General features: G+C 38.4%; 5 protein-coding genes and 1 long non-coding RNA gene across 7 annotated transcripts; 3 read left to right on the top strand and 3 right to left on the bottom strand.

Annotated features, from left to right (window-relative positions):
• The first annotated feature begins 673 nt into the window (after window positions 1–673).
• Window positions 674–2,680, top strand: LOC111482301 (uncharacterized protein At3g28850-like). Of its 2 annotated transcripts, XM_023128013.1 has the most exons (2): window positions 674–2,327; window positions 2,358–2,680. In XM_023128013.1, the coding sequence occupies exons 1-2, from the start codon at window positions 1,187–1,189 to the stop codon at window positions 2,456–2,458; spliced, it is 1,242 nt and encodes a 413-aa protein (XP_022983781.1). In that variant the 5' UTR covers window positions 674–1,186; the 3' UTR covers window positions 2,459–2,680. The 2 variants fall into 2 exon arrangements, with proteins under 2 accessions (XP_022983781.1, XP_022983780.1); XM_023128012.1 differs by having other exon boundaries at window positions 676–2,680.
• Window positions 2,681–4,169: 1,489 nt separating this feature from the next.
• On the bottom strand, window positions 4,170–5,057 carry LOC111482377. Its single transcript, XR_002718199.1, has 2 exons — window positions 4,531–5,057; window positions 4,170–4,410 (listed from the first exon to the last, which is right to left on the bottom strand). It is a non-coding gene; the product is annotated as an uncharacterized LOC111482377 (long non-coding RNA).
• Window positions 5,058–7,579: 2,522 nt separating this feature from the next.
• Window positions 7,580–13,511, top strand: LOC111482252 (cullin-3A-like). Its single transcript, XM_023127955.1, has 2 exons — window positions 7,580–8,070; window positions 11,103–13,511. Exons 1-2 carry the CDS (start codon window positions 7,910–7,912, stop codon window positions 13,141–13,143), a joined length of 2,202 nt encoding a protein of 733 aa, XP_022983723.1. The 5' UTR covers window positions 7,580–7,909; the 3' UTR covers window positions 13,144–13,511.
• Window positions 13,512–13,980: 469 nt separating this feature from the next.
• LOC111482224 (thyroid adenoma-associated protein homolog) lies at window positions 13,981–21,581 on the top strand. The gene is made up of 4 exons (XM_023127912.1): window positions 13,981–17,749; window positions 17,825–18,075; window positions 18,325–18,921; window positions 19,027–21,581. Exons 1-4 carry the CDS (start codon window positions 14,420–14,422, stop codon window positions 21,452–21,454), a joined length of 6,606 nt encoding a protein of 2,201 aa, XP_022983680.1. The 5' UTR covers window positions 13,981–14,419; the 3' UTR covers window positions 21,455–21,581.
• Window positions 21,566–22,718, bottom strand: LOC111482346. Its single transcript, XM_023128090.1, has 3 exons — window positions 22,277–22,718; window positions 21,942–22,177; window positions 21,566–21,873 (listed from the first exon to the last, which is right to left on the bottom strand). The coding sequence occupies exons 1-3, from the start codon at window positions 22,566–22,568 to the stop codon at window positions 21,622–21,624; spliced, it is 780 nt and encodes a 259-aa protein (XP_022983858.1). The 5' UTR covers window positions 22,569–22,718; the 3' UTR covers window positions 21,566–21,621.
• Window positions 22,719–22,783: 65 nt separating this feature from the next.
• Window positions 22,784–23,811, bottom strand: LOC111481991. Its single transcript, XM_023127618.1, has 2 exons — window positions 23,332–23,811; window positions 22,784–23,269 (listed from the first exon to the last, which is right to left on the bottom strand). The coding sequence occupies exons 1-2, from the start codon at window positions 23,809–23,811 to the stop codon at window positions 22,784–22,786; spliced, it is 966 nt and encodes a 321-aa protein (XP_022983386.1).
• Between the last annotated feature and the right edge of the window lie 202 nt (window positions 23,812–24,013).

Below are 24,013 nucleotides of genomic sequence, written 5' to 3'. Positions count from 1 at the left end.
CATGGTGATGATGATTTAGTCTGCTGTTAGTAGATATTGTCTTATTTGAATCTTCTCTTTCAAGCTTCTCTTCAAAGTTTTTGAAATAGGTATGCTAAGAAGAAGTCTTCATACTCATATAAAGAATGATTAGTTCTTCTCTCCAACTAAGATCTCACAATTCACTCTTCGTTGGGACCAATATCCTCACTGTCATTCGTTCTAATTTCCAATCAACTCTAATCAAAATACCTACGTGCTAGTTGAGATTGATATTTAAGCTTCAAATATGACTTCCATTGTTGGTATAATGGGAAAAATGAAGAACGTTGAGGGTTTTATGCACAATTGTTTTACATGATTGTCTGTCGAAGGTAAGTCTAGGACATGTCTCTGCTATTACTACTTGACACGACAATTTTAGTCTCTCCAAGCAACATGATAGTGTCCACTTTGAGTTCAAATTATACTTACAATGTCCATTCTAAATATCTTGTACGAACAAATACATCGTTCTTACGTACAAATTCTCCGCTCTTTTAGCTGATTTGTATCAACAATAAGGGTTTGTTTAATCAGTCATGCCTGGTTCATCAGCTGCAGCTATGATGGCAACTGGAAATGGGAGCTGTGAGATCCAAAGTTCCTTTTATCACTTTTAGAACTTTGGACACAATTGTCGGAAACACAACAACCTAAAAGCTCACGTGCAGCACGTGCCTGTCATGGCCACACATGTCTCTGTAATTATTTGCCTAAGGTTGAAGATGAAGGGAGATAAAGTTAAGAAATGGGTTTGGATTTTGTTGAGGAAAGTATAAGTAGAACGTCGGCATGGAATTTGGGTTCTGAATTCACCACTTTTAATTCGCCATTGATGCTTCCTCTCATTCTTCTTCACCTACATGTTTCTCCCTTCTTCTGATTTGCTATGAGATTTCCATTTCTGCAATTTGGGGATTGATTTTCATTGACGATCAGATGAAGAAGAAAAAGGGGGAACTAGGGTTCTTGCGATTGTTGGAATGTCAATTTGTTCAGTTTTTTGATTCAGAAACAATTTTCTTTGAAATCCACCGATTTCGTTCATTCACTTCCTAATATTCATTCCCCTTTCATCCGATTCAACCAAAAAAACAGAATGTCACTTTGAAAAATTGTGATCGATTTATGTTATCATTTCTTTTACTCTTTATCTAATTCGTCAATGGGATGTGTAAACTCGAAACCAAATCGGTGCCGGCATTGCCGGCGGCCGTATTCGCCGATTTCTCGAAGCTACTCTATGCAAGTTCATCATCCACCACAGGCCAAAGGCGATAGTTATCATGTAGTAGCCCTAACCTCCTCCACATTAGGCTCGTTGGAGCTCGGAAGTGGTGGCTGTGGCGGTGGCGGTAATTATTGCCGTCAGTCGCAGAGAAGCGACAATTCCAAGACGATTGAGGATTTCAGAATGGGATTGGCGGAAGCGAAGACATGGTCGAGCATAATCAGAGAGAAAATCCCTAAAACCGCTTCGAAAACTCCGATCAGAACGCCGCCGGGGGAGCCGGAGACGATCAACATATGGGAGCTCATGGAAGGGCTAGAGGATGTTAGCCCTCTCTGGTCTCCGAGCCGATATCGAAGCTTCTCGTTCGATTTCGGTAGCCGTACGTACGATCATCGATCCCTCATCGATCAGCCCAAGCCGATTCCGAAACAAAATGGTACCGTTTCATCTCATAAACCTCTCTGGCTTCAATTAAAAGAAGAAAAAGATGAAATCGATGATGGGAATTTGAACTCTGATTCAATGGCTTCCGATTTCAATCCGGAAGTGATTTCATCATTTCGAAAGTCTCTTCAGCAGCTCACCCCGGATCACCCATTTTATCTCCGCCCGGTGGAGAACACAAAGCACCAACAGCCGCCGTTAGCCACCGTGGAATCTAAGAAATTCTACAGTTGGCCGGAGGAGAAGAAGAGGGATAAGGTAATTCTATACTTCACGAGCTTGAGAGGGATTCGTAAGACATACGAAGACTGCTGTGATGTTAGAAGCATTCTGAGAGCAATTGGGATTCGTGTAGACGAGAGAGATGTGTCAATGCATAATGGGTTTAAAGAGGAGCTCAAGCAGCTATTAACGGAAGATCAGAAGAGCTTGCCCAGAGTGTTCATTGGGAGAAAGCAAATCGGTGGCGCTGAAGAAATTCGCAGACTACACGAAGATGGGCAGCTTGAGAAACTGCTTGAATGCTGCGAGAAGCTTGAAAATGACGATGTGGGAGTCTGTGAGGCATGTGGGGATATTAGATTTGTGCCATGTGAGACATGTTCTGGAAGCTGTAAAGTGTTTTATGATGATGAAGAAGAAGAAGAAGAAGAAGAAGAAGAAGAAGAAGCAGAAGAAGCAGAAGATGGATATGGCTTCCAGAGGTGTACCGATTGCAATGAAAATGGGCTTGTGAGGTGCCCCATCTGCTGCCATTAATAGCTCTTGCAAGGTACAAATCTGAAAATTCTCTCTGTTCTTTCCTTTTGTTTGTACAGTGGAGAAGTTTTGGAGGATTAATTGGGGAAAATACAGAACAATAATGTTATGTGAAGCATTTCATCCTCTTCTGTGTGTTGAGAAAAATTGTATACTTAAAACTGAGATTTTTGTATTCAGATTACCAAATACAGTGTTTATACCAGAAGCTGATTTCTGCTCTGTTTTCTTGCCTTTTTAAGTCTGGAATCTTGCATTTTACCAGAAACCACTCTGAGCCATTCTTGATTGAATAGCAATTGAGTTTGATTGTTCTTGAATTTGTTCATTGTTTTGGTTGGTTTTCAATCTAAAACCCATTTCATTTGGGCATCAATCTTTCCATTCAAGAACTGAATCAGAATCAATTGAGATCCAGTAATGAAGAACTCTGATAACATATGACCTTAAAGTTGGTTGTTTTTATAAACACAGTGGAGAGACATAATGATAAGATGCACCATCTTGTTGTTGAAAGATAGTATGTATTATAAAGGAAAATCACTTTTGGACAGTGATTTGATGATTGGTTGTTGTCAAAAGCATGGCCCATTTATTTCTCTTCAAAGGCACCACTGCAATTAGATCATCATGTGGTGGATATCTTTCACATTCCTAATATCACCGTGAATCTAGAACTTTCATGTTCGGTGCTCATGTTTCTACCGATAGTATTAGTGATTTAGAGGAGATCTCTCGAAAAGTATCCAATGCTATTTCCCTTTGTCTATGAATGATGTGTATTTCTTTAGTGCTCGCCTTTTCCATCCATGGAGAGTGGTTAGGGCAATTCTGCATATCCTCAGTATGGTGACTTGCGTCAGCGGTTGAGACTAGTGGCTAGCAATAGTCATCAATCTCTAGTTTCAATCATAGGTGATTAAGACTATTGGCTATGGTCGAAAACCATTCCATTAAAGTTGTTTATTCATAATGTTTGATACTCATCTCTTTATAATAATTTGATATTAGTATAAGCATTCAAGGAAATGAATGGTTCAATTATATATAAATAATTTTGTTAAGAAAATATCTAAAAGAAACTATATTTATGAAAAATACTTGTTTTCTTAGACAATCTAAAAATCTCGCATTCATTTCAGTAAAAATAAGAAAAGGCATAAAAAGTTACTTCCATTTTTCAAAACTTAATTTGGTATGATTTTCATTTTTTTTTTCAGCAATTATGGGGAAATATTCCATCATAAAATATTAGGTTTTGATTTAACTAGCATAAAATACAAATTCCGATCCAAAGATCATACGTTTGAATTCCTTAATTCCAGGTTGAAATTACATTGAGAAATGATTTTTAATTTTAAATTTTGAAAAACAAATATTTTAAAAATCATTGAAGCTCAAGAGCATTTTAAGTTCCAAAGTTCAAAATAAAGACAAATAAAAAATTTCAAAGTACAGGAGCATAATTAAAAAATATTTGAAGTTAAGGTGTATTTTAGATTCTTTTTTAGTTAATAGTTGTTCTAACAATTTAAAAAAAAAATATATATGTACTTCCAATTAGTTTTTGTGGAATCAGTTTTCTAAAAGGAAACATTTTCAAAAACAATTTCTATTACAGGTATCCGTAAATATAGATGGACCTTCGGCAGACATCCAAGTTTTGAATGAAGAGATCAAAGAAACAAATCAGAAATGAACTCAAAGAGAAGAAGAAAAACCAGGAAATTTATTTACAACATCAGGATTCATGCATTTTTTTTTCTCTCTGTTTTACGATTGAGATTAGGCTTTACACAGTAGAGGTTTCATCGTTCAAATTTTTTGATCGTTCCATTTCGCTAATTTTGCCCTAACAAATTCAAACAAACCCTACAACTATGCAGCCATATACCAGAGATCAAAACTTCCCCCAATTTTTCACTTCCTGCGCACTCTAACTAATCTCTCTCCTGCAAAATCAGTATCCAAAACTAACTCAATCACGAGAATCGAAACCTTGCGAAACCTTCAGTTTCCTCAAAGATTTAATTAATTTTGCAGAATCGAAATCGAATGAAGAACAGTCGTACCTTGCTTAACTTATAGTTCTGTATTTGTTCTTCCCGCTGAGCGGCGAGCTAGGCAAGATCGGCCTCGAGAAAATTACAACATTCATCTGAGAACTAACGCGATCATTATGATAAGAATGAGGAGGATTATGTCGAACATCGCACCAATCTCCGATCGAATTAATCTTCTCTTTCGCGTTGAAGCCTTCGCCGATGTCTTCACCAAGATGCAAATCCTCCTCTCTGATTCTCCGAATCTGGTAATGAACATACGCCATTTTCTTCCTCCAGTCCGCAACCTTCGCTACAGATTTCGGCGACTCTGTTTCCTCCGACGATCCTATACTTTCCTGATCCGTTTCCACTTCCTTGCACGTCTTCGAAGAGTGAAAATCACAAGGATTACAAATCGACCTCATCGACCCTGCCGCCGCCGGAAACTCGTCTTCGCCGGTACCGGAGATGAATGGTTCTTGATTCTCTTTCAACTGCTTCGTCATAATGACGCCGTGCACTGGTGGTTCAGTTTGTAATTCTGTTTTTTCTTTGCCCTTCCTCTCAAGTGACGCAAAAACAGAGGCCGTGCCTTTGTAATATATACTCTGGAGATAAAAGGGTGCGATTCCAGGTGATTGCCTGGCGGAAGACACGTGCGGAATGATTGGGACACGTGTTAAGTGACAATGGGGTTATATGGAAAGGTCAAAAAACCGTTTTCCTCTATAAGGTAAAGGGCTTTCGTTTTTTATTTTCTTTTTATGGATATTTCTCTCACTGTTCGCCACGTCACTAATGCAATTCCACCTCTCCCACGCCACGTCATTTTAATAATCCGTGGTGGTAATATTTTTCGTTACGTGGCGAAAGAAGACTGGTAAGGTAGATTTTGGTGGATGCGATAAACTTGCATCTTTCTTAGGGAGGAGACGTGGCAGGACGTGAGTGGGCGCGGAGTGGTGGGTCCCAGACGGTGACCGAGGGTGTAAATGACGTTAGCAAGGTCTTGGGAGACAGGTGGCATGGGAGGGTGGGAATTTGCAAGTGGGACGGCGGGTGATGGATGGAGCGTCACGGCCTTTCACGAGCTGACGTGTCCTCAATAATTGTATTATTATAATTACAAAAGAAAATTGCATAAACGAGGAATATAAAGTTTGCTATAAGTACCTTCTAAAAGTTTTGATTTGATCGATGACTTCGTAAATTATGAGATTTATAACGTTTATATTTATGAATTTTTAATTTGATCCCATAAAAATGAAAAACTAAATTTAAAAAGAAATTTGATTAAATAATAATTATATTTAAAATTTAAGATAAAGTTGAGATGAAATTTTGATGTTGATTAATGAATTAAAATACTATCCTAATTTGACAATAATATTGGCTATCTATTAAAATCAAGAAAATAAATATTAGTGTATATATCAATATCAATTAGTAGATGAAATTGAAATTTTATTGGTGTAATTATAATAAATGTTATAGTTTATTAAGGGATGGATTTAATTAAAATTTTATGAGTTAAAATGTAATAATTAGTAGTTAAAATGGGCGAAAAATCAAGTTGTGCCTTACTGATATATATACACACATTCAGGCAAAGCCTGAGTTACACGGTAAATTAATACAATGCATTGCTTGCCTTTAATATTGTATCTTAAAAAAATTAACCCTACCCTCTAAAACTGTTTCAAATTATTATAGGTTACTTAAAGTATTTTAATAATAAAACATTAATTATCATTTCAAATGTTGATAATAATATCTTTTACTATTACCGCTGTTAAATTTTTTTAAAAATATATAGAGATATAAATATGGTGTAGAGATGAGTTATTAAAATGAAGAATACATGCTAATGTACATAGTAAGTGAGTGTTAAAAAAACCTAAGAGGTCTATCAAATATGAAACGTGATCCGTTGATAACTAGCTAATGAACCACAACATATCTTCAAGTTGTTCACTTTAGTTATAAACTAATTATTTTCTAAGTGGATGATATGATAAATAGTATTGGAGTTATCCTAAATTTAACAATATTTGTAGAATTCCCAAATGTATAAGTAGTAATCCTAAAAAATTATAGTTATGGTACGATTTGTGGTTGAGCTTTATCGGATCGGTTGAGGTTTTTTTGACAGATAATGTGAGATTCCACATCGATTGGATAGAGAAACATAACATTTTTTATGAAAGTGTGGAGACTTCTCTCTAACAAACGCGTTTTAAAATCGTAAGGCTGCTAGCGATAAGACTTAGCTAGCTATAAACTTCACAAATAATAGTTATCATCAAGTTGAGTGTTTAGTTTAGTTGTACCATGAATAGCCATCTTGAATCTTCATGTCTCTAATACGAAGAGAAATTGAGAGATTTTGAGTTGGGTTGTCTAATTGTTTTAAAAAAGTTGTTCAAGTTTATTGCCAGAGAAATTGAGAGATTTTGAGTTGGGTTGTTTAGTTGTTTTAAAAAAGTTGTTCAAGTCAATTGCTATACTAAAATAAGTGTGCAACTGGGCTACAATCGTCAAATTTACTAATAGCATCCTAGTTCATTATGATATAAAGAGTGCGACTATGAAGAAGTACTAGAAGGAGTACGACTGTGCCTGTGCGTCTATGAGGTGGTGCATTGAGGAAGGAAGGAGCTACCAAGAATGAAGAAGATGAATTGATGAAGAAGACGAACCGAGTGGGTAGTGGGTCGTCAGCTTAGGAAGAAGGACATGGGTTGAGCTTGACAACTCGTTCTCTTCTTCTTTTTATGCAATCGAGTTAAGTCGGGTTGACTTGATCTTTTGCACAATAAACCTATATCCAACTTGAACCAAATCGGGTTCTAAAAAACTAATCAACCCAATTCTTATAATTTAGGTTGGATAGGTTCGGGCATATTAAAATTTTTAAATTTCATTAAAGTTTTTAGAGAAAAAAGAAAACGAAAAACAAAAGCAATAAGTTAGACCGGTCTGATCCCTCCGCCCCAATTTGGCCCGGCTGCAAAGACAGTCTGACCCTCCCAAGCTTGGGCAACCCATCTCAGTTAAATTGGAGGAAAAAGAGAACCACGTCGAGAAGAAAAGGATAATTTCAATTAAAAGTGTAAATTTTTGTTCCATTGTTCCTTTTTTCTCTTCAAATTGTTGCTTTCAAAGATTGTCCAGGCGCTTCTTAAATCCTCTCGATATTGATTTCCGTGTTCTTTCCCTCGTCCAATTTCTCATTTCTGTCTGTAATCCATTTCCCTTTTCTCAAATCTTCTTCCATCATTCTTTGTTGCTTGCTCTTTCCGTGAAAATTGATCCGTCTGCGTCTTTCCAAAACCTAGGGCTTCGTTGGAGGGTTCGACCATCCAATTAAGATTAAGGGTTTTCTGGGATCCGATCTTTGGAAGCCATGAGTGCGCAGAAGAAGAGGAATTTCCAGATAGAGGCCTTTAAGCACCGGGTCGTGGTGGATCCGAAATATGCTGAGAAGACGTGGAAGATTTTGGAACATGCAATTCACGAGATATACAATCATAACGCTAGCGGGCTCAGCTTCGAAGAGCTTTACAGGTTGCTTCCGCTCCTTTTCATTTCACGTGTATAGCAGCGTGTTATTTCGCTCTCTCTTTGCTGCAACTCTTGGATGGAACTTGAGATTGCAACTTGTGCAATGAGTTTTCTATTGAAGCAGTGATTCTCATATTACTTCTCTGTTGCGCCTATGTGTTTCAGAGAATGGTTAGTGCTTTTAAGGAAATGTTGCGACTTACATATTACCCTTCTGCTTTATGAAGTAAGGCATGATAGTTATTTGCTAGTCTTATGTATGTGATAGTCCTGAATGGATCTTCTATTCGCAAGGACATTATCCAACTCAATGAGAGCAAAACAACTGACGAGAAGTTGAATTGCTTGGTTCACGAGCCTCATGAAAAATTCTTAGTTTTAGTTGAACCAAATGGCATAAGAAGTTATTTATAATCCTTCATTCATCTAGAATGCCATCGTCTTCTACAATCCCTCTTATAACCAAAGAAAGATGTCTCTAGTTATTCTTCTCTTATCCCTTTTGATTGACGATTTTTAGAAATTTTTTTGCGACCACACAGTTGATTGAGTGAATTTGGCATTTGACAATCGTTTTGTACAGTGCCCTATTGTCGTCTATATTCAATACTTGTGCTTCACATTTCTTGTTTCTATGGGGTATTACCAGATTAAATATGACCTTTTTCTATTTCTTAAACTTGCTGATGAAATGTTTGATATCCTTATCGATTTATGTGATACTGATGTAGAGGTAGGTTTGGTAAGATAGATCCATGTGTAAGAGGCATGTGATTTTGAATATTACGCATTTGGCATAAAAGAAAGACTCATTAGACTGGCTAATAAGAAAACAGTACATTTTAAGTTCTACTCCACAAACTCGGTTGGAAGCCTCTCCTTTAATGGCGTATAAATCATATAAATAAATTAAGAAAGATCATGAACAACCTAGAAGTCCTTTTTTTAGGACTTCAAGTTGTTCTCCACACAGTTGATTGATGGCTTCTCCTTCAACTAGTGTAGCCCAGAAAAGAACATATCATGATTGTCTAGGAACCTTCTCTCGTACAAGTTTACAACTAGGAATAAACGGGATGGTCTCTATGAATTCTTTAGCTTTAGGGATGTGCAGCTAGATTTTTTATACTTCTGATCCATTATCCCCTTCGGACTAAACAGACTAATACCATTGTTTCAACAAACATGGCGTCAAGATGTGGTTGTAGTAGTTACTATGATCCTTAATCTGACTACAGATTACAATTTGTAGCTGGCATGACCACTTACAGAGATAACCACCAAACCATTTCAATTTTTGCCTACTTCATGACCCTTCTTGAATTTCTACACATTTTGGCTCTGATGTTGAAAGTTCCACTTTTGTTCTTTTCGTTTTTCCTTTTTTCGTTTGTTTTTTTTATGGAAGTGTGTAGCTGCAAGCTACAGCATTGTAATTCTGTGTAGTTTTCCATTTTAAGCTTATTAAGTTACTGTGATTATGTCTTTTGAGGACATTGTTTGCAAGTACGTTATCTCTGCATGCTTGCTATTTTGTTTTTATGTTCAATTTAGTATCAAATTGTTCCAGTAATCATATTAATGTGGTTCCTTCCTAGAATTCTTTTTCAAATTCTTTTGATAGTTGTGCAATCTTGAAAGGGAGGGCGGGTTGCAGTAGAGTTAATCCTTCTTGTTTTCTTACAAATGCCAACAAAGGTAGCTAATCTCTTGGAAAGTAAAGTTCAAAACTATCTTTGGGCTAAAATTGGTGCTGAAGAAGGGTACCACCTCACAAGTTGGAAATTTCTCTTTAGAACAAAGACGAAGGAGGTCTCTGTCCCGAAAACTTGAAGAAAAGAAACATTGCTTTTGCAGCTAAGTGGAGTTGGAATGTTCCCTGTTGAAAACTTGCTAGGGAGATTAATAGTGGATGACAAAATATGCAGTTGAGCTTATCAAAATAAAATGTGAGGTTGATAGTCATGGATGGTTACCAAAGAAAGCATCAGTAAAAGAAGCCCCTGGCACTTCATAAGCAAGTGCAGACAGCCCATTAAAAAATATCGTAATTTCAAGGTTGGAGATGGGAGCAATGTGAAATTTTTGGAGACAAAATAGCTGTGGGGGAAACTTTCTTAAGGTCAGATTATCAAGAATCTACCATGAGACACGAAATTGTCTAAGATTAGAGGCTGCTGGAAGGAAGAGAGCTTTCCTCACTAATTACTGATGTATCCCTAATAACATCCGTATCAGATGCCATTATGCTATTCACCACTGATGCTCTAACACATCTATATGCATGTAGGATAACTGCACAGGGGTTCAAATGTTACTTGTTTGTGATAGTTATCATCATACCTGTAGTTTATGTCATCAGATGCATTCCAATTTAAGCGTGTAAACTTTAACCAATCAAAATGTTTTTATTTTTTGCTCAATGTGATTTCGAGTATTGTCTCAGCATGTAGTGTTCTACGGGAAGGTTGGAGGATGGACTTTTCTTTGTGCATTATTAAAATTAAATCAGTGAGTTTTGTTCAACTTATGCTTTGTGCATCTTTTATGGTTAAAATTCCAAGTGATGATGATTTTGAAGGGATAGGAATACAATTCAGATGAAAAAGATTACAAGTGCTACCATGTAGATCTGCTTTTTCAACTTCTTCGTTATCTCTCTCTCTCTTTGCATTTTTAGTGTACAATTATTTCACCACTGCCTGAAAAAAAAAATTTGGATTATTATTTTATGTAATGCATCCGCTTCAAAGCTTCTTACTCAAATCAAGTTATTTTGCATGTGGACGGAGTAGTAAACTGGCTTCAACAATTTGTGATTGTAGCTGCATTATCAGCTAGTTTGTGACTACTTACAGTGTTAGCTACATTGTTGTATGTTTTCAACATTTATTTTTTTAAACTTGAGCAAGTATTTTACTGCTTAGTATAGTAGGAGCCCTGTTTCTTTTATTGCTTTCAAGCCTTTTTGAGTGTATCTTGTCATTTTTTAAAAATATTTTCTGTCCTGATGATTAAGCATCTTATGCATTTAGGAATGCGTACAATATGGTGCTGCATAAATTTGGGGAAAAACTTTACTCTGGACTTGTGACCACAATGACATTTCATCTGAAAGAAATCTCTAAAGGAATTGAAGCAGCTCAAGGAGAACTTTTTTTGGTAGAATTGAACAGGAAATGGGCAGACCACAACAAGGCTTTGCAAATGATCCGCGACATATTGATGTACATGGATAGAACTTTCATCCCAAGCACTCACAAAACTCCAGTTCATGAACTTGGTTTGAATCTATGGAGGGATGTTGTCATCCACTCTATCAAAACCCAGAGTAGACTCCGAGATACTCTTCTTGAACTTGTGCATATGGAAAGGAGTGGTGAAGTTATAAACAGGGGTTTAATGAGGAACATTGTAAAGATGCTTATGGATTTAGGCTCTTCTGTTTACCAAGAAGACTTTGAAAAGCATTTTCTTGATGTCTCTGCAGATTTTTATCGTCTCGAGTCTCAGCAATTTATTGAGTCTTGTGACTGTGGGGATTATCTGAAAAAGGCTGAGAGACGCTTGAATGAAGAAATAGAAAGAGTATCCCATTACTTAGATGCTAGAAGTGAACCTAAGATAACCAGTGTGGTGGAAAAAGAGATGATAGAAAGTCACATGCAAAGATTAGTCCATATGGAAAACTCAGGCTTAGTAAATATGTTTGTTGATGATAAATATGAAGATTTGGGCAGAATGTATAACTTGTTTCGTCGTGTACCAAGTGGACTCTCTATAGTAAGGGATGTCATGACATCTTACATCCGTGATACAGGTAAGCAGCTGGTGACAGATCCTGATAGGATAAAAGATCCTGTGGATTATGTGCAGCGACTCCTTGATTTGAAGGATAAATATGACAAGGTTATCAGCTTGGCATTCAACAACGACAAGACGTTCCAAAACGCCTTGAATTCCTCATTTGAATATTTTATCAACTTGAATGCTCGATCTCCAGAATTTATATCCTTGTTTGTAGATGACAAGCTACGTAGAGGATTGAGAGGAGTCAGTGAAGAGGATATCGAAATTGTGCTAGACAAGGTTATGATGCTTTTTCGTTACCTTCAAGAGAAAGATGTATTCGAGAAATATTACAAGCAACATTTGGCCAAGAGGCTTCTGTCCGGAAAAACTGTCTCTGATGACGCTGAAAGAAGTTTAATTGTTAAGCTCAAAACAGAGTGTGGGTACCAATTTACCTCAAAGTTGGAGGGTATGTTCACTGATATGAAGACATCCCAGGATACAATGCAGGGTTTCTATTCAAGATTTGGTGCTGAGCTAGGAGAAGGTCCCACACTAGTTGTGCAAGTCCTCACTACAGGTTCGTGGCCTACTCAGGCCAGCACAACTTGCAACCTTCCTCCAGAAATTCTTGGGATATGTGAAAAATTTAAAAGCTACTACCTTGGGACACATACTGGCAGAAGGTTATCTTGGCAAACGAATATGGGGTCAGCCGATCTGAAAGCAACTTTTGGTAAGGGCCAGAAGCATGAGTTGAATGTTTCAACGTACCAAATGTGCGTGCTAATGCTGTTCAACAATGCTGATCGGTTGAATTATAGAGACATCGAGCAAGCCACAGAGATTCCAGCAGTAGACTTGAAAAGATGTCTACAGTCATTAGCCTGTGTGAAAGGACGGAATGTCCTCCGGAAGGAGCCAATGAGCAAGGACATTGCTGAAGATGATGCATTTTTCTTCAACGACAAGTTCACGAGCAAGTTGTACAAGGTGAAGATCGGTACTGTGGTTGCACAAAGAGAGTCCGAGCCAGAAAACCAGGAAACGCGGCAGAGGGTAGAGGAAGACCGGAAACCACAGATTGAGGCAGCGATAGTCAGAATAATGAAGGCGAGGCGGGTATTGGATCACAATAACATCGTCGCTGAAGTCACAAAGCAGCTGCAGTCAAGGTTCCTTCCCAACCCTGTTGTGATTAAAAAACGAATTGAATCTCTTATTGAGAGGGAGTTTTTGGAGAGGGACAAAGAAGATAGAAAATTGTACCGTTATCTTGCCTGAACTTGAAGAAGCATCTACGATTGCCCTTAATGTGTCCAAAACTTTATACTACGGGCTCATTGTTATAACTTTGATGAGTTGCAATATTACCATTGAATTGCTGCAGGCTTGGGTTGGTTAGATGAAATGTCATCTCTCTACTGCCCACCTCTTTCCCTTTACGCTCTTGATCTTTTGGCTTCTTGTTGCTGAATATGCTCTCTCCTGGTTCACTAGGATATGAAATCCATGGTGAAAGGCAGTTTCAGAAGGTTTAAAGGCGATATTCCACAAGGAAGGTCTGAGAAAGCAGACGACTTGTACATTGTATTTTCTTGGATTTTGTAGTGAACTCGTCCAAATTATGAATGATTAGATTTTGCCTGCCACTTGCTTCACTTTTGGTGCAGGCTCTATTATTTGGAACCTTGAGTCTACAAGGTGATGCCTATCAATGGGAGTAGAGATCGTCCCCCCTCATTTAGAGATTCCCTCCATGGAATTTGTGGGTATCAAATTTTTTTTCATTTATTATTATTTTCTGAAAATAGTTATTTAAAATTTTTTCATCTTTTAATATAATCTTTTTAAAAAAATTATAAGAAAATCCAAATAATCTACCCTTATTTAAATTTTAATAATTTTTAACGAAGAACATAATATTTAGTTTAAATATTTGTTCCAAATTAACTAATTTATTATATATATTAAACATATTTATATTAAACCGAGTTGAAGATTTGAATAGGAAGGTGGGAGAATATAAACTTGTCTTCAATCTCATTTATCCTGGAGGGAAAAATCCATCTCTGGTTAAATCTATTCTTAGGTCTCATTTATCTTTTATTACATCTATTTTTAGGGCCGCTCCTTCCATGCATTAGTTCATGTTCTTAGGTGTAAGAACTATCAAAATCATTGCTAAATCACAAATTTGAAAAAAACCCATTTGAAAGGAGGAAACGCTAGCGGTATGGAGATTGAAACAATCGCAGAAGAAGAGAATGAAGGATCTGATTCTGAAGGTGAGTTAATGGCTGCTTTGATGCAGAAAATAACCCATTTGAACATACAATTTATCGAAATGTAATGATCGAAAGTTTTGTGAGAAAAAGGGGAAAAAAAAATCTTAACTTGATTGGTTTCCAAAACTGAACTCGTGCCGGCCCTAATTTAAGATACTATGCTGGCCGCCATTTTCTCTCTTCTTCTCCCCGCCCTCTGTTTCTCTCTCTAAACCAAGAGTTTACAGCAGAGGGAGAGAGAAAGTGTATCCCAACTCCGAATCACCGCATCAATGTCTGCTAAATGGCGAGCTCTGCAGCATCGTCACCGCTATACTTACAGTGCAATTGTTTTCCCTCGCTCATATATCGATTCTCTCAATTCCTTCCAATCCCAACACCAATCCTCTTCAAAATTCTTCACTGAATTACTCGAACTTGTATCCTTGAACTCCGTTTACGCTCAAGTAAACCACGCCAAGAAAGTCGCTTCCGCTTTCTCCGAGTTATTGGCCAATGGAGACGAGGATTCGGTGTCCAGAGCTGCGCGGTTTTACTTGGAGGTTTTGTTCTGTGAGAATTCCCAGCCTTTGCATCGAACCCTTGTCTCCACTTTGGCCAAAAGCCGTAAATTCCAGGATTCATTGGGAGAATGTTTCAGGAATCTCTGCGAGGAGCATAGTGGTATGCAACAGGATGGAGATAAGCGGTTCTGTGTGTCGAGGGTGGCTTTATCGATAATGGGAATGCCCAAATTGGGATATTTAGTGGATGTTATTAGAGATTGCGCCATTTTGGTTTCTCGGGATATTGTTTCTAGCTTGGACTCTGTGGTTAAGGAAACCAATGATTTGGCTAGGCCTTCTCCAATCGTCATTGAACAGTGTCAAGAGGCTTTGTCTTGCTTGTATTACTTACTCCAGCGATTTCCCTCCAAGTTTCTGGAAGATTCAAGTGTTATGGGGATGATTGTAAGTACTATTTTAAGCATTCTAAAATCCTTAGCTTTTTCAAGGGATTGTTATGTGTCTGCTGGGGTGAGTTTCTGTGCTTCTTTGCAAGTTTGTCTCAACTCGGAAGAACTTGGGGTGCTCATCTTCTATGGAATTTTTGAACAAACTAACCACATTTCATGTTTGAAGTACGAGGATGAATTTAGGAATGCTGTTGCGAAGGTTCCTTATCAAGCGAATGTCTGCGCTGAAATTCAAACTTTTTCAGTGTTGAGTAGACTCTGCTTGATCAGGGGGATTCTGACAGCAATTCCAAGGCCTGTGCTCAACATACCATTTTCTATGATAGAAGGAGATTTGAATGGCCATCCAGATTGTCTAAATAGCGGTAACTCTGTCAAAACGATACTCTATGATGCCATTTTGCCTGAGCTATGTAACTACAGTGAAAATCCTACCGACAGCCATTTTAACTTTCACTCATTGACTGTGCTGCAGATTTGTTTGCAACAAATAAAAACCTCCTTAGTTAGTAATCTTACTGATACATCCTGTAGTTATGATCCACTCCCTGAGGAGATGGGAAGTCGAATACTAAGAATTATGTGGACTAACTTGGAAGATCCTTTGAGTCAAACTGTTAAACAAGTGCATCTCATTTTTGATCTATTTTTAGAGATTCAATCGTCACTATGCTGGTCAGAGAGTAGCGAGAAAACGACATCGTACTTGCAAAAAATTGCTTTTGATCTTCTTCATTTGGGTTCTCGCTGTAAAGGAAGATATGTTCCTTTAGCTTCTTTGACCAAGAGGTTGGGTGCAAAGGCGATGTTAGATATGAGTCCTTCTCTGCTATCTGATACTGTACAAGCATACATTGATGATGATGTGTGCTGTGCTGCCACTTCTTTTTTGAAGTGTTTCCTTGAGCACCTGCGGGATGAGTGCTGGAGTAGTGATGGTATTGAAGGTGGGTATGCACTTTACAGAGGCCGTTGCTTGCCACCTGTTCTTCGTGGACTTGGTTCTGGGATATCAAAGCTTCGATCAAATTTAAACACTTATGCTCTTCCAGTATTGTTTGAAATTGACATAGATAGTATTTTTCCTATGCTTGCGTTTATCTCAGTCTGGCCTAGCGCGTGTGACAATGGAGTTCTCTATCCTGGTAATAATGAAGGTAGTATGGAACTGAGAGTTGAACAGAAAGTTGCCATTTTTATTTCATTGTTTAAAGTATCTCGTTCACTTGCTTTAATTGAAGGAGACATCAATTGGCTAGAAAAACGTAGCTTAGAACAGCGATTTGCCCATGAAATAGAGTATTTTGGTTGTCATGCTTTTGTTTTCATCAAGGGAGTAAAGGTCGAAATCCTTGTTGAGTGGCTTGTATTAGCGTTGACACACGTTGACGAGTCACTACGTGTGGATGCTGCAGAATTTATTTTCTTAAATCCTAAAACTTCTAGTCTTCCATCTCATTTAGAACTTACTTTGTTGAAGAAAGCAATACCATTGAACATGAGGTGTTCCTCTACAGCTTTCCAGATGAAATGGACTAGCTTGTTTAGAAAGTTTTTTTCTCGAGTACGAACAGCTTTGGAGAGACAATTCAAGCAGGGTAGTTGGATACCACGTGCTTCTTCTTCTAATCGTGAAAGCTATCTGCCAAATGGAAATGAGCAAACTATAGCTGGTCGCGCGAACGATCTTTTTAGTTTTATGAAGTGGTTGAGTTGCTTTCTGTTTTTCTCCTGTTATCCTTCTGCACCCTATAGGAGAAAAATTATGGCGATGGATCTATTTCTAGTAATGCTTAATGTTTGGTCAGTTTTTCCTTCAAAAGAAAAGTCTAATGAAACTCTTCTCCTTCCCTATAATGAAGGAATTACTTTACCTGATTCAGTTCTTTTGTTAGTTGGATCAATAATTGATAGTTGGGATAGTCTGAGAGAAAGTTCTTTCCGTATATTGCTTCACTTTCCTACTCCACTTCCTGGCATTTCTAGTGAACATATGGTGGGAGAAGTAATCACATGGGCGAAAAAGTTAGTTTGCAGCTCCCGTGTCCGAGAAAGTGATGCTGGAGCATTAACATTAAGGCTCGTATTCAGAAAGTATGTTTTGGATTTAGGCTGGATCGTCAGAGCTTCAGGTGATGTTGTTTGCTTAGATTCTGTGCATAAATTACCAAATGTAGGTGAGGAGATATGCAGATCAAACCATCCGGTGGCAGAGTATTTGAAATCCTTAATTGATTGGTTGAATATCTCTGTAACTGAGGGAGAGAGGAATCTCGCTGAAGCCTGCAAAAACAGCTTTGTTCATGGCGTGTTGCTCGCTTTGCGCTATACTTTTGAAGAGTTGGATTGGAGTTCAGATATCGTGCTCTCCAGTCTCTCTGAGATGAGAAGTCTACTGGAAAAGCTTTTGGAGCTTGTGATGCGAATAACTTCCCTGGCACTCTGCGTTGTTTCAGCAGATGCCTGGTACCTTCCAGAGGACATGGACGACATGGACGATGATGATGCCTTTCTGTTGGATGTTCCAGATGAGGCTGATGCATCCACGTCGTTGTCTGAACTGGAAGATAGCAAGGAAAAAACTACCGTAAATTCAAGAACATCAGAACAGATTGTGATGGTTGGCTGTTGGCTTGCCATGAAAGAGGTACTTTACCTTTTGATTGTCTCCAATTCATTCATTTGATTGTCTCCCTTATCTCTCTCTACTGGCCATTTGCAGGTTAGTCTTCTTTTGGGAACAATCACAAGGAAAGTGCCTTTGCCTGCTGCTGCTTCTGATTCAGTTGAATCTGATCCAAATGCTTCCATTATATTAAAGCACGATGAAGTACTCGATTTGAGACAACTTAAAGTGATAGGAGACCACTTTTTGGAAGTTCTTTTGAAAATGAAACACAATGGTGCGATCGATAAGACAAGGGCCGGATTTACTGCTCTTTGCAACCGTTTACTTTGTTCAAATGACCAAAGGTACGGGTTTTTTTTCATAGTTTTTGCATGAGTTGAAGCTTTTCTCATTCTATATTTTCGTTCTTCTGCTATGCTAGAGCATGCATGCATTTGCTTGATTGAATAACACACTTAAATTTTGTATGCTGTTATGAATATCATCAAATCCTATAAAAGATCATGGAAATTTTTGCAAACGTTTATGAGAGGACATTAAACCTTTCTCCTTTCAAAGAAATATAAATTCTCTAACTTATCCCATCTTTCTAGACTTTGTAAGTTAACAGAATCCTGGATGGATCAGCTAATGGAAAGAATGACTGCAAATGGTCAGACAGTCGACGATTTATTGAGGAGAAGCGCTGGTATTCCAGCTGCTTTTATTGCTTTATTTCTAGCAGAGCCAGAAGGTTCCCCTAAGAAGCTTCTACCAAGAGCTCTGAAGTGGCTCATAGATGTAGCTGAGAGGTTGTTGCTGAATCCAATTGATTCGGACTGTAAAAACAGAAACTTCCCCGAGTTACCATCCACAGAGATAGGCCAAGACACACAGTCTGTGTCGCCCCATGAGACTAATGCAAGTGAAAAAGCCTCTAAAATTCGCGATGAAGGCGTCATTCCAACAGTTCATGCATTCAATGTCCTTAGAGCCTCTTTCAATGATGCCAACCTAGCAACTGATACATCTGGTTTCTCTGCTCAGGCTATAATTGTTTCTATTCGCGCATTCTCTTCTTCTTACTGGGAGGTGCGTAATAGTGCTTGCTTGGCATACACTGCTTTAGTTCGGCGGATGATAGGATTTCTCAATGTTCACAAACGAGAATCAGCTCGTCGAGCTTTAACTGGACTTGAATTTTTTCACAGGTATGATATCTTTGATTTCAGATTTTAACTTGAATTTTGTTCGGGTTCTTATTTGATGGGGATATTATATCCATTCACAACTTAATGAAGTTTTACTGCCAACAGGTATCCAGCATTGCATCGATTTCTATTGGATGAACTGAAAGTGGCTACTGATTCTCTTGATGATGGCTGCTCTGGAAATGCAGAATCCACTCTAGCAAAAGTTGTGCACCCAAGCTTGTGTCCTGTGTTAATTCTTCTATCCAGGCTTAAGCCCTCTACAATTGTAAGTGAAGCTGGGGACGACCTGGATCCATTTCTCTTCATGCCGTTCATCAGGAAGTGCTCGTCTCAAAGCAATCTACGAATTCGTGTTCTTGCATCGAGAGCATTAACAGGCCTGGTGTCCAATGAGAACTTACCATCAGTGATCCTCAATATAGCATCTGGGTTGCCCATTGATGACAACACAATCATGGCTCCCGAATCAAGCACAGTCGTAGATGTGACTGCGACGACTCAACGATCTTCGTATAATAAGATCCATGGAATCTTGTTGCAGTTGATTTCTCTTTTGGATACAAATTGTAGAAATCTAGCAGATATTTCGAAGAAAAGCCAGATTCTTAATGACTTGGTCGAGTTCCTTGGACGTTGCTCTTGGATGGCTAAGCGTAGACATTGCTCTTGCCCAATTCTTGGTACGTCTTTCTTACGAGTCCTAGGGCACATGCTGAGTATTGTTAGAACATGCCCAAGAAGCAAAAGTTTGTATATCATCCGCAACCTGCTTCTGGATCTCTCTACTGAGTGCTTAGATATGGAAACCTACCACAAACTGTCATATTATGATCCAACATTGGCAGAACTTCGGCAACAAGCAGCTATTTGCTACTTCAATTGTGTGCTTCAACCATTTGATGAAGAAGATTATGCAGCTATTCAGAAGTCACAAAGATCCGAGTCTGATGAAGATGTGCCAGCCACTCTAATAAATTATCCTTTTCCACAACTTCAAGAAAGACTAATCCGCTCGTTACAAGATCCATGCTATGAAGTTCGACTTTCGACGTTGAAATGGCTGTTTAAATTTCTGAAATCAACGGAATATTCTGATGGGTTCAATGACTTGAGTAGTCATGAGATTAAGACTGTTGACCACTGGACTAAAACCAACCTCCAAGCCTTGCTTACAGAGCTTTTGTCATTGGAGAAGAATTACAGATGTCTATACTATATTTTAAAAAATCTTTTCGCTTGGAATATGTCTCAGTTTCAGAAGTTTGGCAATGTGGAATGCACTGAAGAGGTAGTTTATATTGGTAAGATGAACTGTGGTTCTGTCCTGCAGTTTTGGGATAAGTTGATTTCCTTGTATAAGCTTACGAAACATGCGAAAACTCGGGAAACTACCCTTCGCTGCATGGGAACGTGCATAAAACGCTGCGCGGTGCTGTATTCTTCCTCCATCGTTTCTGATGCCATGATGGGAGAGTCTCCAAAAGATAGAACATCAAATAACTTGGAGGAATTCCAGTCCTGTATTATCCTATTCACTGACCTGATAAGCCAACATAGTGCTGCATCAGAGCCAGTAAATATGCGCACGGCCGCTGCAGATTCTATTATAGCCTCAGGTTTGCTAGAAGAAGCTGAAATTTTTGGTGATTATATGTTCGACAACCAAATCCCTCAGGAGACTTCGAACTCCCATTTTGAACAGAGAGATTATGTGAATATGTATGCTCATCAAATCCTTAATATATGGTCTACTTGTATTATGCTTTTGGAGGATGAAGACGATGAGATTCGGAAAAGCCTCGCAGCTGACGTCCAGAAGTGTTTTAGCTCGGAAAGAACTACGACAAGCTCCGATGCTCGGACCCAAGTGGAGCAAGTTATTGGATCAAGTTTTGAGTACCTGTCATCTATATTCGGCCATTGGGTTCGGTACTTCGATTACCTTGCAAACTGGGTCTTGAACACAGCAAATTATGCCGCATCACCAGCCGACCCAGTTAGAAGAGTGTTCGACAAGGAAATCGATAATCATCACGAAGAGAAGTTATTGATCAGTCAAACCTGTTGTTTACACTTGGAGAAGCTTTCAAGATCTAAACTAGTTGCTTTATGGGACACCCAATGGTTTATAAACTATTTGGTTGGGTTGAGAAAGAGATTTTTCCATCAGCTGATAAAATTTTCAGATGAGCATATGAGCAAACATGGTGGATTTGATTGGATAGGTGGTGCAGGCAACCACAAAGATGCATTTCTTCCACTTTATGGAAATTTGCTTGGCTTCTATTCCATTTCAAACTGTATGATAAATGGAAAAACCCAGATTAGTACGCTGCCTCTTGACACCGAGGTCGTCGAAATCGGTAAGATTATTAACCCGTTTCTTAGGAACCCTCTGATATCTAACCTGTATTTGTTAGTGGTAAGAATACACAAAGAAGCCATAGATGTTAATAGAGATCACAAGATCCCAGAACTTGGACATGAGGGAATCTGGGAAGGTTTTGATCCATATTTTCTTCTCAGATAAGTTTGTGGTAGAATACTGTTCTTTTAATGTGTTACCACGGGTGGTAATTGTTTTTGTTGTTCTGTTCTTCATATGGCTAATGAGAACAAGATTGATTACAAAAAGCAGTGGAGGAAACGTTTTGTGTACATGTTTATATACAATAATTGTGATATACAGGGAAGAAATTAGCAAGAACAGGGAAAAAGAAAGAAGGAAGGGTGTACATGGATTTGAGTGTTGAAGAAACTGATTCTATTCAATTTGTTTCTGCACCAAATCAACTGATCTGTTGTTATTCTTGACATTTTAAGAACTCTTCCTACCAACTTCATATCCACTTTACTCAAGAAACACAAATCTCCTCCTTTTTCTTTCTTCTGCAGTTTCTTCAGTATGCAATCTCCACTTCTCATAATTTCCTTCACCTTCTTTTCTTTCTGCAACACCAAAAATCCATTGAATAATGAGAAGAATTTAGTTAAATCTAAGTATAAAAAGAACTAACCTTTTGGAGATCTGTTTGAATCTCGGTTAGAAGTTGCTTATCGGCTGGGTTTTGGAGTTCTGCTTGGAACTTTTTCGAGTGTTTTGTGGTGTTGCTGTGATCTTTATCTGCTCGAATGAACTGCCAAATTACTCTTATTGATTCTTGTAATATCTCTACAAGCATATCACTTGTGATTGCTTCGTAACCGTCCTCTTTTCCTCTTCTTGCCTTCCTTCTATCCCTCGTTTTATCCTCTACCAAAAAAACGAAACCAAATTATATGAACGGAAGCTTGAGAAAGCTTTCGGGTGTGTCTTGTAATTCAAAAAACATGAGATTGTTTACGTAGTTACCTCTAATGACTGAAACTTGAAGAAGATTACGAGCAACGAAACGATTCTTGACGTAATTTTGGAGTCTGGGGCCTTGGAAAGCTTCATTCTCTAAGAATCTTTGCAAGAGAATTTGGAACTGTTGGAAGTCATCAGCAACTTGATTGTAATGGTGAAGTCGTGTATGAGGTTGAGATTCCCACAAATCCAAAGCCTTTTCATATTGCCATCGAATGAACTCCCAAGAGAGACACATTTGGCCAACATATACCATCTCCAATTCACAGTGAACTTCTCTTATGAACTTCTTCATTGGGTCCAGTTGACATTTCTTTTGTCTGTACAGCCTTAGGTTGTGCGGGAGAAGAGACGTGATTGATGATGGCCATGAAGATTTTCTGTCGCTACAAAATGACTTTAGTGGGTCCTTACTCTTATTTTACTTTCATTTAACGAATATAAATCTCTCTCTCTTAAAGCTACGGCATCCCACCGATCCTTGCATCGGCTATGTAGTTGCCTTTGCTATCAAATTAATATATATATATAGATGTGGCGATGAGGAAGAAGGAACTCACCCATTGCATACATCTTCTGGAAATTCAAGATATCCAATTTCCTCATGCGCTCTCTGTAAGCTTTGTAGAATTTGTGAAGCTCCTCCATTAAATCTCCATACTCAGACCTCTCATCTATCTTCCATGCCCTCAATTCTCCCATTACCTTCGGGGACTCTGATTCTTCATAAATGGTGGCCAGCCCTCTGCCTCTCTCTTTCTTCATTTCTATTTTCAGTTCTTCAACCACTTCTTCATGTTCAGACTCCTCTGAATCTTCTCTGTTTTCATTCCCCTCCTCCCCCGACTTCTCCGATTCTTCGTTTATCTCCTCGTCTGGTTCGTACCCGCCGGTTTCGAATTCCAAATCCAAATCGGAGGGAAACCCGCCTCCGACATCGACTCCGGTGTCTGAATCGGAACTCCGAAGAATCTCATTGTCTTCTTCTTCTTCACTCTGTTTCTCTGAAATTTGCTCTCCTCCGTTTACAGAGGTCTCTTTATTTCTCCGTCCCCAACGGCTTCAAATTTCAAAATTTTCCCGGCAAATTCCTCTGTTCCATTGGCAAAGCAATCTGTAACGTCAGATTCCAAAACCTTTCCAGAAACTTCTCGAACAGAAAAATTCCCATTTCCCAAACCCACGTGTTTCGAACAAGAATTCAAAACCTCCACCGTAAAGCTCGGAACTTTAGCTTCTCCCACAAAGTGGCTGGTACTCTTCTCCGGCGAAAACTCGTATCTGTTACTCAGTGAAGATGAACAACCACTGGAATCCAGTTTGTGAGAACCAAAATGTCCTTCATTCGATTTGCTAAATTCCTCAAACGTTTGGAACCTGAAACTAAAAACAAACTCATCCGTTTCCTTCTCTTCTAAACTCTCAGTCACTCCGCCGCCGCCATCGGACTCCTCCTCCAGTGGCCATGAATGATCATCATCAGAAGTTTCCAAGATTTTCTCCCCATGAAAAGACCTAAAAGAATTGGACAACCCCATGATTAAAAAACAGAAAAACAAACATGAAAAAATAAAGAAAAGAAAACCCACCTGAAGAGGAAGGTAAAAAGGGAGAGAAACAGAGGAGAGAAAAAAATAAAAAGAGTGAAAGATTAATAATTATTTGTTTTCAATAATTTTTTTTGCCTTCAAATTAATAGATTAATAATTAATATAATTATGGGTTATTTTTATTTTGACT

Source organism: Cucurbita maxima, unplaced genomic scaffold (assembly GCF_002738345.1).
Source record: "Cucurbita maxima cultivar Rimu unplaced genomic scaffold, Cmax_1.0 Cma_Scf00007, whole genome shotgun sequence".
NCBI classification, from domain to species: domain Eukaryota; kingdom Viridiplantae; phylum Streptophyta; class Magnoliopsida; order Cucurbitales; family Cucurbitaceae; genus Cucurbita; species Cucurbita maxima.
The sequence above is the reverse complement of the archived record's forward strand: the minus strand, read 5'-3'. Positions and strand labels throughout refer to the sequence as shown.